Source organism: Phalacrocorax carbo, chromosome 10 (genome assembly GCF_963921805.1).
Source record: "Phalacrocorax carbo chromosome 10, bPhaCar2.1, whole genome shotgun sequence".
NCBI classification, from domain to species: domain Eukaryota; kingdom Metazoa; phylum Chordata; class Aves; order Suliformes; family Phalacrocoracidae; genus Phalacrocorax; species Phalacrocorax carbo.
Genome location: NC_087522.1, coordinates 5,033,368 through 5,045,927, shown reverse-complemented (window position 1 = coordinate 5,045,927; position 12,560 = coordinate 5,033,368). Strand labels below are relative to the sequence as shown.

General features: G+C 43.8%; 1 protein-coding gene across 4 annotated transcripts in view; it reads left to right on the top strand.

Moving 5' to 3' along the window:
• SDK1 (sidekick cell adhesion molecule 1) overlaps positions 1-12,560 on the top strand; it is a 419,246-nt gene that overhangs the window by 348,385 nt on the left and 58,301 nt on the right. For all 4 annotated transcript variants that reach the window (XM_064461554.1, XM_064461553.1, XM_064461555.1 and 1 more), the window contains 3 exons: positions 4,657-4,851; positions 8,889-9,090; positions 11,124-11,227. In XM_064461554.1, coding sequence (XP_064317624.1) covers positions 4,657-4,851; positions 8,889-9,090; positions 11,124-11,227 — 501 coding nt within the window. The remainder of the gene's footprint in view (positions 1-4,656; positions 4,852-8,888; positions 9,091-11,123; positions 11,228-12,560) is intronic.

The following is a 12,560-nucleotide window of genomic DNA, read 5'->3' as shown; positions in this document are numbered from 1 at the left end:
TTCCTCGTGGTATCCATGTATTTAGCGTTTACCTGAAGCTTACTGCAAGAGAGTGTAAGAACTCCAGCGAGAATTAGAAGCGAAATTGGATGTAATCCATGTTTGCAAATTCATATTTTGATCCTAGACTGCATTTGCACACCCGCTGGCCCTTAAACAGATAAGCAGTAAAATCAACAAACTGGGTTGCTGCTCCACCAGGCAGACCGTAACCTCCCAATATCATTTGGCTTTCCCTAAGTTCTGTGACAAATTAATAAATGTTTGTATCTCTGCTGCACCATGGCCTGCATGAACGGGTGCTGTCAGTTCTGAAGGGCTTTGTATGGTGATGAGCTTGAAAGCTTTTTTATATTCATGGTGTGTTGTCATCTTCCTGCCTGTTTGCTTTGGGGAATCCACTGGTTGTGTTACAGTGACCTAACATTTAACAGGCAGTTCAGACTGTTGCCATTTATTGTGTTCAGAAAGTGTAGCTCGTGAAACTGCTTGCAGTTGTGCAAAAAAGCACTTAAAAAGATGCTAATGCAAAAATAAGCCTAGTTTCAATGAATAAATAAGGTCCTAAAGAGTTGATATTTCGGGTTGGGGGGGGGGGGGGGGCGGTTTGTGCTGTTTTGGCCTGGTGAAGCACAGAACCACAGAAGAGATTGGCATCTAACACTATATAGGGGGGAAAAAAGGGAAAATTAAGGAAACAGTGTGAATTCTTACTGGCCATCCATATTTTGTAAGATATTCCTCTCCCAGCAAAGTTTGCTCTGATCACCTTTTGAAGATTTTACTTTCATTCATAACCTTTGGTTTTTATTTTATCTAAGATACCTGCGACATCTTATTGTCATAGTAAAGGAAGGAAGCTTCGTTGTTCCTCCACTGCAGCAATTGCAGTTATTGCCTCTTATAGCCCTTGAGCATACATTAGTTTCTCTTTGAACACTTTCCATTTACCTCTATTGATTTGCCTTGTGTGATTTCACTTAACGTTTCCTGTCTTCTCCCATCTCTTGTTGCTGAAATTCATCAACTTAATAATTTTGTCTTTTTGATCTTGCATTAGCCCTAATTATTATCCAAGCTGTGGTTTAAATACTCCATCTTCTGTGTCACTCGGGGAAAAAAAAAAATATAAAAACAATGCTTTTTACGCCAGGACATATCCTGGCTGTCCCAAACTGTACAATAGGAGCAGGTGAGGTAGGAGATCAAAATTAAGATACTGGGTATCTCTCAGGTGGTTTGTAGGTAGCAATAAGAGCGAGCTGAGTTCAGGTGCAGAGGCTGGATTATGTACCTTTGAAACAGACCAAGGAAAGTGTTGAGTTTCTGAGGAGAGAGTAGAGGTGACGGCTGTGGTCATGTAAGCTCTGCCTGAGATATCCAGGAAAATAGTCATTTACCCAGACTGTCAGCCAACACGGCAGATGTAGGAGAGGACAGTCAGAGCTCATACTGTTTTTCACAGGGATGCATTGAAAGGGAGTTTGCGGAGCCTGACCGAGAGACAGGCTGTGACAAGTGATTTCTTCTTTCTCATGGCTAAATTAGTTTTCACACGAGCCAAGGAACCACTCATGTTTAAGTTGTTGTAATGGCCTAGATATGTATGTGTTCCTTTGCCTAATCTGAGCTTGTTTGTAATTGGCTTTCCAGCAGGAGTACCACCATTTAGCAGTAAATAGTTATCTTTCTTTTCCCTCCTTACGTTTTAACTACACTTTGTATTTTACAAAGGTTTAGAAAAGAGGGGAACTTGCTTGACAAGGATGTGTCCCAGATATCATACTTATCTTTTAATAACTAGATAAATCAACTTTTCTATTCCTTTAATATTCTCTGTTTCCCTCCAGGTCTTTTTTTTACGTCTTCTGTCCCTTTATCAAACTACTTTAGCCATCTTAGTCTCTTATTCCTTCATCTTTTCTGCTGCTGTAAAAATTTTCCCAGTGCTTTTCTTTGACTATTTTTCCCCCTTATTGAGATGCTCCATCAGGGTTTTCACTCCTGCATTCTTCACATCTGTATAAACAAAAAAAAAGATGTCAGCTTATCCATTCCTTCTCCCCATGGCTAGCTGTCTTCCTGTAGACTTTAAAAAAGATCAAAATACTATAGTACTGAATATAAAGAAATACTTTGGTGAAATATTTTGGACCAGTAATGAGAGAGCGGGTGCCGTCAATAAAAGGAGGTAGTTTGCAGGTAGAAAAATGAAATTTACACCCTAGGACTTTGCTGGGATCACAGAAGCCCAGGTTGGAAGGGACCTCAGGGATCATCTAGTCCAACGTTCTGGGAAGAGCACAGGCTAGACAAGAGGGCCCAGCACCCTGCCCAGCCGACTCTTGAAGGTGTCCAACGTGGCCGAGCCAGCCCCTTCCCTGGGGAGATTATTCCAGTGGTGACTGTCCTCACTGTGAAACATTTCCCTCTCGTGTCCAGTCGGAATCTCCCCAAGAGCAACTTGTGCCCGTTCCCCCTTGTCCTCTCCGTGTGACCCCTTGTGAAAAGGGAGTCTCCATCTTCTTTGTAGCTACCCCTTAAGTACTGGTACCTGGTGATGAGATCCCCTCTAAGCCTCCTTTTCTCAAGGCTGAACAAACCCAGCTCTCCCAGCCTATCCTCATATGGCAGCTTCCCAGTCCTCTGATCATCTTGGTGGCCCTTCTCTGGATCTAAGCATGCTCAGGAGCTCTGAAAAATCAGGCCACTTTTTGTCCAGTGGTCTAACGCTATCCACCCAGCTGTGAAAACGTCGCTGTAGGAATACGCCTGACACACCAACTGCCACGTTGTGTGAGGGCACCCCGGGCCACACGAGGTGAGCCCGCTCGGGCGCTGGGAGCCTTTCACCGCCGATGCCCGTTTTCCAACATGGGTGCCCAGAGCACATTAAGGCAATTCTGTGAATCGACTCTATACCCAGGCCTGTTTGTAACTGCAGCCTGCAGGAGCTCAGGCTGAAGCCACAAGTGCTTGGAAAAGCCAAGTCACTCTTCAAGGTGTCAGTACAATCAAATGTTTCCCATGTGAGGCAGCTATGGATGTTGCCCCACATCCCCTAGATCACTGCCCCCAAAGAAAAAAAGACAAGGAAATGCTGGTGCATTGTCAACAGCACTGTGAGAGTCAGCATACCAAAATGAACACCATCTGTATCCCAATTAAATTCCACTGTGCGTGACAGCATGCACCACACGCAAGTATGGCATTCATTCAAGGGAGTGCAGGAACTCTGTGCCTTTTCTGTGAGTCAGCATGTGGCAATGGTTGCGTATTCACAGAGGGAAATAAATGTCATTGATTTTGTCTAATAGCCACAGGTAAGATTAAAACCTCAGTTTTCACGCACTGACCTTCACGAAGGAAGCACGCCAGGTTTGGCTCCCCTTGTTCTTGTTACAGCCAAAATGTGGTGGAAGTTCAAAGTCTAGCTGGGATATTAATTCCAAGAGAAAGAGGTGGTCTCAGGTGTTGCAGACCCCTTTGTCATTCGGAAGACAAGAAGAGGGTTGGCAGAATCATGTCGTGGCTGTTTTGTTTTCAGATGGTTTGATTTGGATTTGTTGGCTGCCCTCTGCCCTGTGTAACTCCATGAAGCATTTAATCGTACAACTGTATTCAGCTTGGCAATAAAGCCCCGCACCAATTCTGGTATTAATTGATTTTGGAAGTCAGCAGCTGGACTGAAAGTTACTGTCGAGCTCCAGAAGTGAGAGCCTGATTCAATTGCTGGGTTTACAGAATGGATTTGAACATTTGGCAGATCCTCTTTGGGGGACAGTTGTTGCTAGTGGTGCGTGAGAACTCTGGAAGCCCTCCTTTGCACAGTTGGATCATTAATAATAGAGGCTAAACTGTGAACTCCTAATTGTCGGGCAGGTTGGAATGGGGGTTATCACTTAACAGGCATCAACAAAATTGATTATTAAGTGCCGCATGGTTGAAGCAGGACCTCACAGCTTGTAGGCTTCTTCCTTGGCCTGTGGGCAAGGGGAGCAGCGTTGAATCACAGAAGGAGGATGCTTTTATTGGCAGTTCTGGCACTCTCTGTACAGTTACAAGGGAGTGGGAGAGCTGAGAAAAAGGCAAGTGCAAAAAGCAGGACCAAGCCTTTACTTGAGCGGTATGAAGGCTGCACGCTTTGGGCAATCCCACTGCTCTGATCTGCTCTCAGCCAGTGCTGAAACTGTGAGAGGGCAGAACAGCGTGTGTGCACGCACACGTGTGTGTGCTTGGGTGGAAAGCTGAAACAGAGCGCGCTGTCTTGAACTGCCTCAACCAGATGACATGAGTTGCATGGACTCTGTTCCTTTGCCTTTCCAAAAAGGTACTGGCATGCTCAGGAAAGATTAAACTGGTTTTGTATCTTGTTTGGTATAAAGGATGGAAAGTAAAATGAGTTTCATGGCAGATAATATTGAGTAAACCCTTATGTGCGCCACTGTGTGTGATGTCTCTCGTAAGCTACGGTTCCTGACTGGGGGAGGGCTGTCGCACAGCAGAGTTTTGTAACACTGAAGGACGTAAATGACTTTGTTCTGGTCTGAGATAAACAAGTAATTATGATAAACTAATAGTTTTAGTGCTCTTTTTTCCCCTGCTAGAAAAAAATCCTGACCCTTTTTCTGTCTCCTGTTGACACTGTGATTTCAGGGTATCAGATTGCCTACCGTCTGGCCAGCAGCAACCCTAACAAGTTCACGACAGTGGAGGTTGGCTCAACAGTCAGGCAGTTTACTGCTACAGATCTCACCCCTGAGTCAGCATACATCTTTCGGACATCTGCCAAGACCAGGCAGGGCTGGGGGGAGCCTCTGGAAGCCACAGTGATCACAACAGAAAAAAGAGGTAATGCTTGCAGCCACAGGTACTTTCTGTTGCATGCCTTGGAGCCTCTGCTGCACTTAGGGGAATTTTAATAACAGGCTACAGCCTGTACACCACCTCCTTCTCACCCCATAAACCTGCCCCAAACCATAGCAACATCATGATTTGAGAAACCTGGTGAGCAAGACAGACTTTTATGAGACACAGTTCTAACCTGCCGGGCTGTTGGAGATTGATTTTTCCATCAGCTGCTATATTGGCCATATGCAGCCTCCTCCTGCAGTCAGATCTTTTTTTCCAGCTCTCTCGCTTTCTAGAAGGATTGCAATCTTAAGAAAGTAAGTGATGGATGAATTATATTGATTAGAGAACACAAAATGAGAGGCGGTGATGTTGCAGGATTTCTCCACAGTTCCTCCATTGTACCTCAGTCCTGACCTAATGTGTTAGTGATTACTCCGGCCTTGCACTGCCGCACACTCGAGCAGAGTGCTTGCATCTGGATCGCCCAGAATTTTTCTGCTTCTTGCATCGGCCATAAAATAGTTATTTGCATTCTGAATCCCCAATCAAATTGCCCTCTGTAGGGTACCTACTTGAAGAAAGCAGAAGTTACATGTGTATAAATGAAACCAGATGCTTAGATACCAAATGTATCAAAATGTGAAAGACGTATAAGGTATTACAGAATCTGTTCTGCATCATTGCTTGTTTCTAACACTTTGGCTCAAGTAACTGCTCAATTCTCCAGTCTCAGAACAGAGCTCTAGAGCTGCCAGTTAGAAAAATCATATTTTCTACTTAGGCATGATTTTTTTTAAATTCAGAGCTAAAGAGAATATATTGTTACAGAACAGGAGTGTGGGACTTCCTCTGGTCTTGTACCATATGCCATGTTCCACTGCAAGGGGTGTATCTGATCTCTTGAGCTGGCAAAGTCAAAGCTAGCGCCAGGGTAACTTTACCAGCATGACGGGATTTAGTGCCATGTGCCGCTCTGGCCCATTGTGCTGTCTGGATATTGATCTTTAAGAAAACTTCTTCGTCAAAAATTAGAACCATGCAACTTCTGTGAGAGAAGCACGCTTCAGCAGGTAACTAGGGCAGACCTCCATAGACGGCTTTCACCTATGGTTAGCACTTTTTCGTGTGCTTCTGTGCTTGTCCTTGGCTCTTGCCCAAGTCCTGCACTATAACACAACCAATTATATTTACCTTTAGTTCTTAAAATGTGCCTACTAAACAATCTCTCGTTTTAAGTCCTTGCTACACCTTGCAAATCATTTAGTGCAAGAGTAAGTATTTCCCATGCTATTGGCCCACAATGTCGTCTTTATTCTTTTCCTATAACACTTCTAAGAAGAGAGGACATTGGCCTGATGTTCAGCCACCAGCAGTGAGGACCTGTGGGCTGCTTCTGGCCTGTCTGGTTGGTGTTAAAATTGCCACTGGCATAGCTCTCCAGGCCACGAGCAGCCTTCCCAGTGCATAACAGTACAGTCCTTAGAGAAAGAACCTCTAGAGCTGTATTAGGAAACTTAACGTGTTTCCACTAAAGATACTGTCCATCAAAGAGATTTATGAGCTCAAGGTTTCTTCCACCCCTGTCTGACTGCTGTCAAAGTGGAATTTTGAAGTCCAACACGTGGAATTTTCAAAAAAACCCACCAGGTCCAATAAAGTGAATGCTCAAAGTTCAGAGCCTCTCCTTTTCAATAAAATGTGCTCAGATTTCCCAGACCGTGCACCAGCTGTTGCTGGATACACAATAGCTCAAGGCAGAACTCCCAACTCCGCTGCGGGAAGACTGATCCCTCATTGCTATCAGTGCTTTAGGGTTATCTTGAATAGGCACGTCATAGTATAAAATGAACCCTTTCTCTTTTTGATGGATGGCTCTACTGTGCCTCTATGCATGCTATGGAACCAAGTCCCAAGGCACTGAGAGTTAACTGAAGTGATCCCATATGTAATGTGTAGAGAGAAAAATGTGTTATCTTACATCAGCAAGATTGATATGAGGGGATGAAAAAAAAATTTGCCCAGCGCAGCTATTCTGCTAACAAGTAAACAAACCTGAAACTTGTATACATGGCAATAAATATTCTAGAGTGAAGAGATATTTAATTTCCATTAATAAAAATGCATTTAATATCGTTACAGTCATTGATACTAAGGAAGGCAGGCACAAAAATTCCCTAGAAAATTAGCAAAATCGGTCACTCTTGTCCTTTTAAATTACTTGGATGACCCCAATATAAACCTTTACATTTTACAAGGATACCTGTGATTTACAGATTCCATGTTGTATTGTAGCTGTATTCTCAAGAGGTTCTTCTTTAGTGCTTTGAATCCACATAGCGGTATCGTACCCTTCAGAATACTTAACACCAGTGATCAGGGCTGAACTGAGTCAGGAGATGTAAATGTAGCAAGAAATTAAAAGGAGTCCATTGAGTCATATGGCCTGGCCTTACGTTCCTGCACAAACATCTCACCTTAGCGTTTGCTTGTGTCTAAACTCCCATAAATAAACTCTTTATACTAATGGTTTTATACAAACAGTCAGGAAGTGTATCTTGCAATACAGGAGATTTTAAGATCTCCCATTAGCAGCAGAAGGAAACCCAATCATGGCAGACTGAGTGCAAGATCTGACCTGCCCAAAACTGCAAGCTGGTTAAAGCTTATCAGCAGAGAGTATTAAATCCCTGCACGACACTCACTTCCTCTGATAGAATAACCCAGAATACCTGTCTCAGCCTGTCAGTGTAAGACATTGACCTTTTGCATTGTACTCCGGCTCACAGGCTGCTGGCACCGAGGGCTTCCTCCAGCTAATAGCTTACAAATCTTTGGGCACTGATGTCAGCAAGAGCATGCTGCAGAGAAATGCCAAAACATATAGGAAATGGTTTTAGGGGATGGCAGGGAAATGAAGTGTTCACCATACAGAGCTGTGAGGAGTAGGGCAGGCAGAGGTGTGTTTATGGAAACAAGTGCTGATGAAACTGAATTGAATTGCTTCTCAAAAGCAAGTCACTGCAGTGTCTCCAATCAATTTCTGCTTTATTACATGCCACACATTTTAATCAGAATCAATAATCTTCATGATAAACAATTAAACAATTATTCCTCACTCTATAGAGTTTCTCTATTGAAATCGATGGAGTGCGGAGACACAGTGACGGGAAAGGAGATCTATATTGAAACAGTTGGGGACTGGCATGCTTACACCTACATTACCGTTCCCTGCCTCATCTAAAAGGTGTACGGTTAATTACCTTGGAGAGATCTCCCTCAGCATTGGCACTGGCTGGTTTGTCTTTGCAGGTTCAAGGTTAGTGGGTACAAAGGGAAGAATTGGGGAGGTCTGGAAGTGAACTGCAGCAGGTGCTCAAGCCCCAGCTCTGCACTATCTCCAAGCTGGGGTTTGGAAGCAGCAGCAGGAGCTGGTGATGGTTCCCCATTCCTTGCCAGAGAGAACTGGTATGGAAATTTAGGATTGGCTGTAAGTCATGTGCTTGGACTCTGCTACACACCAGCCTGTTCCAGCTCATCCCTGCCTCCTCTTCATGCCTCGACTGGGGAGCAGCTGGTGGAAGAGGATGCTATGTAGCACAGAGAGAACACAGTCCCATGGTACCAAGTAGCGAGCACAGGTTAAAAAGTTAAGTAGTTGACAGGCAAATTCTGTCAAGAGCAAATCCAGCTGGAAGCACAGCTGAGTTTCATTAAAGACTTCCCTGGTTTGCTTGGCTGCTGGTCCTAATGATTTTCCCTTAACCTGCTAGGGTAAGACCTCCCCAGGTTTGAGGTCTGTTGCTAGGAAAGTGTATGTTCAATAGTGACCTTTTATGCAGTGAGACAAAAATCAGTCTTACTGCTGCTCTTTGCAGTAGAAGGTTAAGGAATGGGATGGCTTCTATACTTCATGGGCAAACCCAAAAGCTCAGTCTCCTGTGGTGTTACCACCATGAAGATCCGATCAGGCTGTCACATTTTATGTTAGCTTGAATTTCCTCTCAAAGCAGTACCAAATTATGGTTTAATTGCAGAACGACCAGCACCTCCCAGGCAGCTGATGACCCCCCAGAGTGATGTGTCATCACGGAGTCTGCTGTTGAAGTGGGTTCCTGGAAGTGATGGATCTTCACCAATACGATATTTTACAGTACAAGTGCGAGACCTGCCAAACGGAGACTGGCAAACCTACTCCTCTTCCATCAGCCACGAGGCAACGTCCTGCCTTATTGAAAGGTACCATATGATCTCAGGCTAGGATAGAAATTCCCATTCTTTCCACTTCCAACAGTGAGGAAGCCAAAGCAAGCACCACTCAGCTTCACAGTCTTTTTTGGGGGAGAGAGGTTAAGTGAGGTCACTGCTCCCATTTTAGAGGTGGTGTTATGAAGAGCAGTTGAGAGATTTGCTGAAGGTCATGCGATAGATATAATTAAAGTTGGGTTGTAATGCATCTCTTTGAAGCTCTTCCTGAAAGCTCAGCACGGTAGATAACGCTACTCAGGCTAAAATATATGCCGCTATGCGGTGCTTTGTAAAATACAACTAGTTAAAAATCCTTTCAGGAGTGACTGATGGTAAAATCCACTCTCAGTGCTTCATTGCAATTATCTCTATATAAGCTTTTCCAGAAGAAATGAGCAGCATTTTTATCTGTATTTTCCATACTGAAGTTTATAGATAACATCAGAGTGTTTAAACTTTGTTATTCAGGCGTCATTATATCCTCAGCTATGCTGTTGTAATTAAAATCCTTGTAACATGTTAAGCAATTGAATGTCTCTAAGAAGGTACTTGTTTTGCTGTCCATTTCCTCTATTGACCAGCCAGTACAAATCAGATTATTTCTAAAAGGATGTGAGCTTTTGGAGAATCAGGTATTCAGAGCATTCAGGTACAGATTTTTCAGGTCTGTTATAAAAACAGCAGTGGCTATGGTACATGGCAGCTCACTGGTCATGTGCCAGAAGATACAGAGACATTGCTGTCTTTTCATCTAACTGTGCAGAAAAAAGAAAAACTTGGGAATTATAGGTACAAATATAGACCTGATTCATTGACCTTGGAGGTGTTGCACCCACCCTGAATTACACCCAGTACCTTTCCAGTCAAAACCTGTAAAATCAAGGAAACCAACCATGTCATTTAGACTTGATATTGCCATTACTGAAAACAAAAGATCAAGACGATGATTCAAATTATTCCAGTTGCTGTAGGTAAGTGACGGTGTCCTAATAGGGTGGAACTACTGAAAAGATTTCTTCTGCCCCTTGGTAAAAGCATTTTCCTGTGAAAGTCTGGAGGACAAGTACACACGTAATGTGAGAGTGCGGCCCATCAGAATGCATTATCCCTTGATGTTTAATTATTCCTTACAAGTTACTTTACTTGGGTTTGTAGTCAGTGTTACATCTGCCAGCTGATGGCTAGACGCTACCAATTAATTAGCTAAATCCCCCGTAACTTACAGCTCTGCATTTGTAGCCGCTGCATGTTACTCAGAAGGCAGCCTCCCCCACACCTTCTCCCTGCCAAGCCAAGACAGAAATACCTTTGCTAAGGTTATGTCAGTTGGAAATCACTCTCTGCATACGTTAAAGCATTGCACAGATAAAAGAGCTGCGGGAAACCTGTTGTTACTGTCTTTATTAAATAATCCAGGTAATAGCATTAATTTGAAATTCAGTAGGAATAAAATGCACTGATCAAATGGTATGGTCTAGAGGATTAGTGAGAAGGCTGGCGCTCTGAATTCCAGTGCCTGCTGCGCACTGGCTGACCCCGGCCATGTTACCTGCCTCCTCTCTACCTGTCATCCCCATCCGTGCCCTGAGGATGAGCTGCCCCACAGATCTGTTTTGAGGCTATCTCAGGTAAAGCACCTTGACAACCAAGTTTTGCATAGCTGTGCAAGGCTCAAGAAACAGCACACCTTGCCTTTTCCAACAAGCCCTGGTTGTAGGCTGCTCCGTGAACTGCACCTTCATGGCTGCTTTCTGGAGCCCGATTCAGCTGTGAATCCATGAGTGCTTTCAGGAACTGAGGCCAATGGAAATCTGAGCAGATGCTGGTGGCAGGAAGGGTGCAAACACCCCCATGTCCTGAGGAATCTGGGGGAGGCTGCAAAGAAAAGGTGATGTGGAGGAGAGACAAATTGCTCGATGACTTCACTTGCCAATGGGCAAGTTCTCCGTAGAGGCTTGTTTTGAGGCAAGTTGTGATGATGTGGGGAGATTTCATACCTCAGCCTTATTTTTTACATTCCACAGCTTGAACCCCTTCACCTCTTACAAACTGCGAGTGAAAGCAACCAACGATATTGGAGACAGTGACTTCAGTGCAGAGACCGAAGCGGTCACAACTCTGCAGGATGGTAAGCGGAGAGGCACGCTGGGAGCATCACTGTGGTGTGGGTGCTCCCCAGTGCTCCTAGGTTTGCTGGGCTCACTGCATTGTGTTCTCCATTGGGACAGTGGAGTGAAATTCAACATCCAATACAGTTTTGTTCATAGGAGATTGATACAGGTGGTAATGAGATGTGGCTGAATTCCTAACAGGCAGCCTTAAGTGTCCTGCTGTGCCCTCTGGTAATGAATCATACTTTCAAGAGTCTCAAAATGGAATTAAACTCCGTTTGATTGGCTTCCAAACTCTGCACTAACCATTATCTTTGCAGAAATTGAATAATTTACAAGAGATCATTAAAAATAAATGTAGAACCATGCATACATTTGAAGAAGTTTCTTCAATTGTTTTCACTCACAATCCACATCAGTCTGCAATATGGCAAAATTGCTGAGGTATAAGTAAGAATATGAAGCTCCTGGAAACATGAGCATTTAATCCTACAGATCAGGGCTAATAAACTGTGAATGACATTGACAAGGCTTTTATTTTTAGCCTTAGAGATCAGCTTCTAATTCCTTGATAGTATAAAGTCAATGCCTGAATGCAGAAGTAGCTCTGGTGTCTTGGATGGAGAAAGGAACTCTGCAAAGTGTAAAAAAGCATTCATATTTACCCTTAGCCTGGGAAATGGGGTAATACTGGGATACATACATAAGTATATATGGTGCTGGCTAGTATTTAATACAGTGTGAGGAATGACTAGTTAAATTTGACATTGATATATGAAAATAGAAAACAGTTTTGCAAAGGTACATTTAAAGAATGGGATTTTGAAATAAGAAAACCAGAGGGCAGAGCTCAGGAGTGTTCCAAGTTAAACAAGAACCCATGTAATACTTGAATAATGTGCCCAGCAGCCTTTAAAGACATCCTGGCTCTCCACCTTCCTGAACAGCGGCTGCTGTATTGGTGCGGGCTGCCACCGGTACTAATGAGACAGCACTGACTCACTGTTTCAGAATTTAAAATTTTATTTTCGATTCTCTTTGAATTTAGCTACAGCGAATCTGGATTTGTGCTTGGCCTCCTCACAATACAACGGGGAAACACTGTGAAAGCCTCTCACCTCCTTAACAAACTGAACATTTATTCTGCTGGGCAAACCTGGTGCTGCCACTAGAGCATTGCGCCGTGGAGGGCTGTCAGCTCCTGATAAGCCTTCCCTTCTTCCTATTTGAGCTGCTGAAGCGTGTGCGTGTGTATATATATGTTATAGACCATGGGCACAGGAATGGGTTAACCTGCGGTAAATCAAGCTATCCTAACTAAAATAGTCTGTGTGAATACACAACACAGAC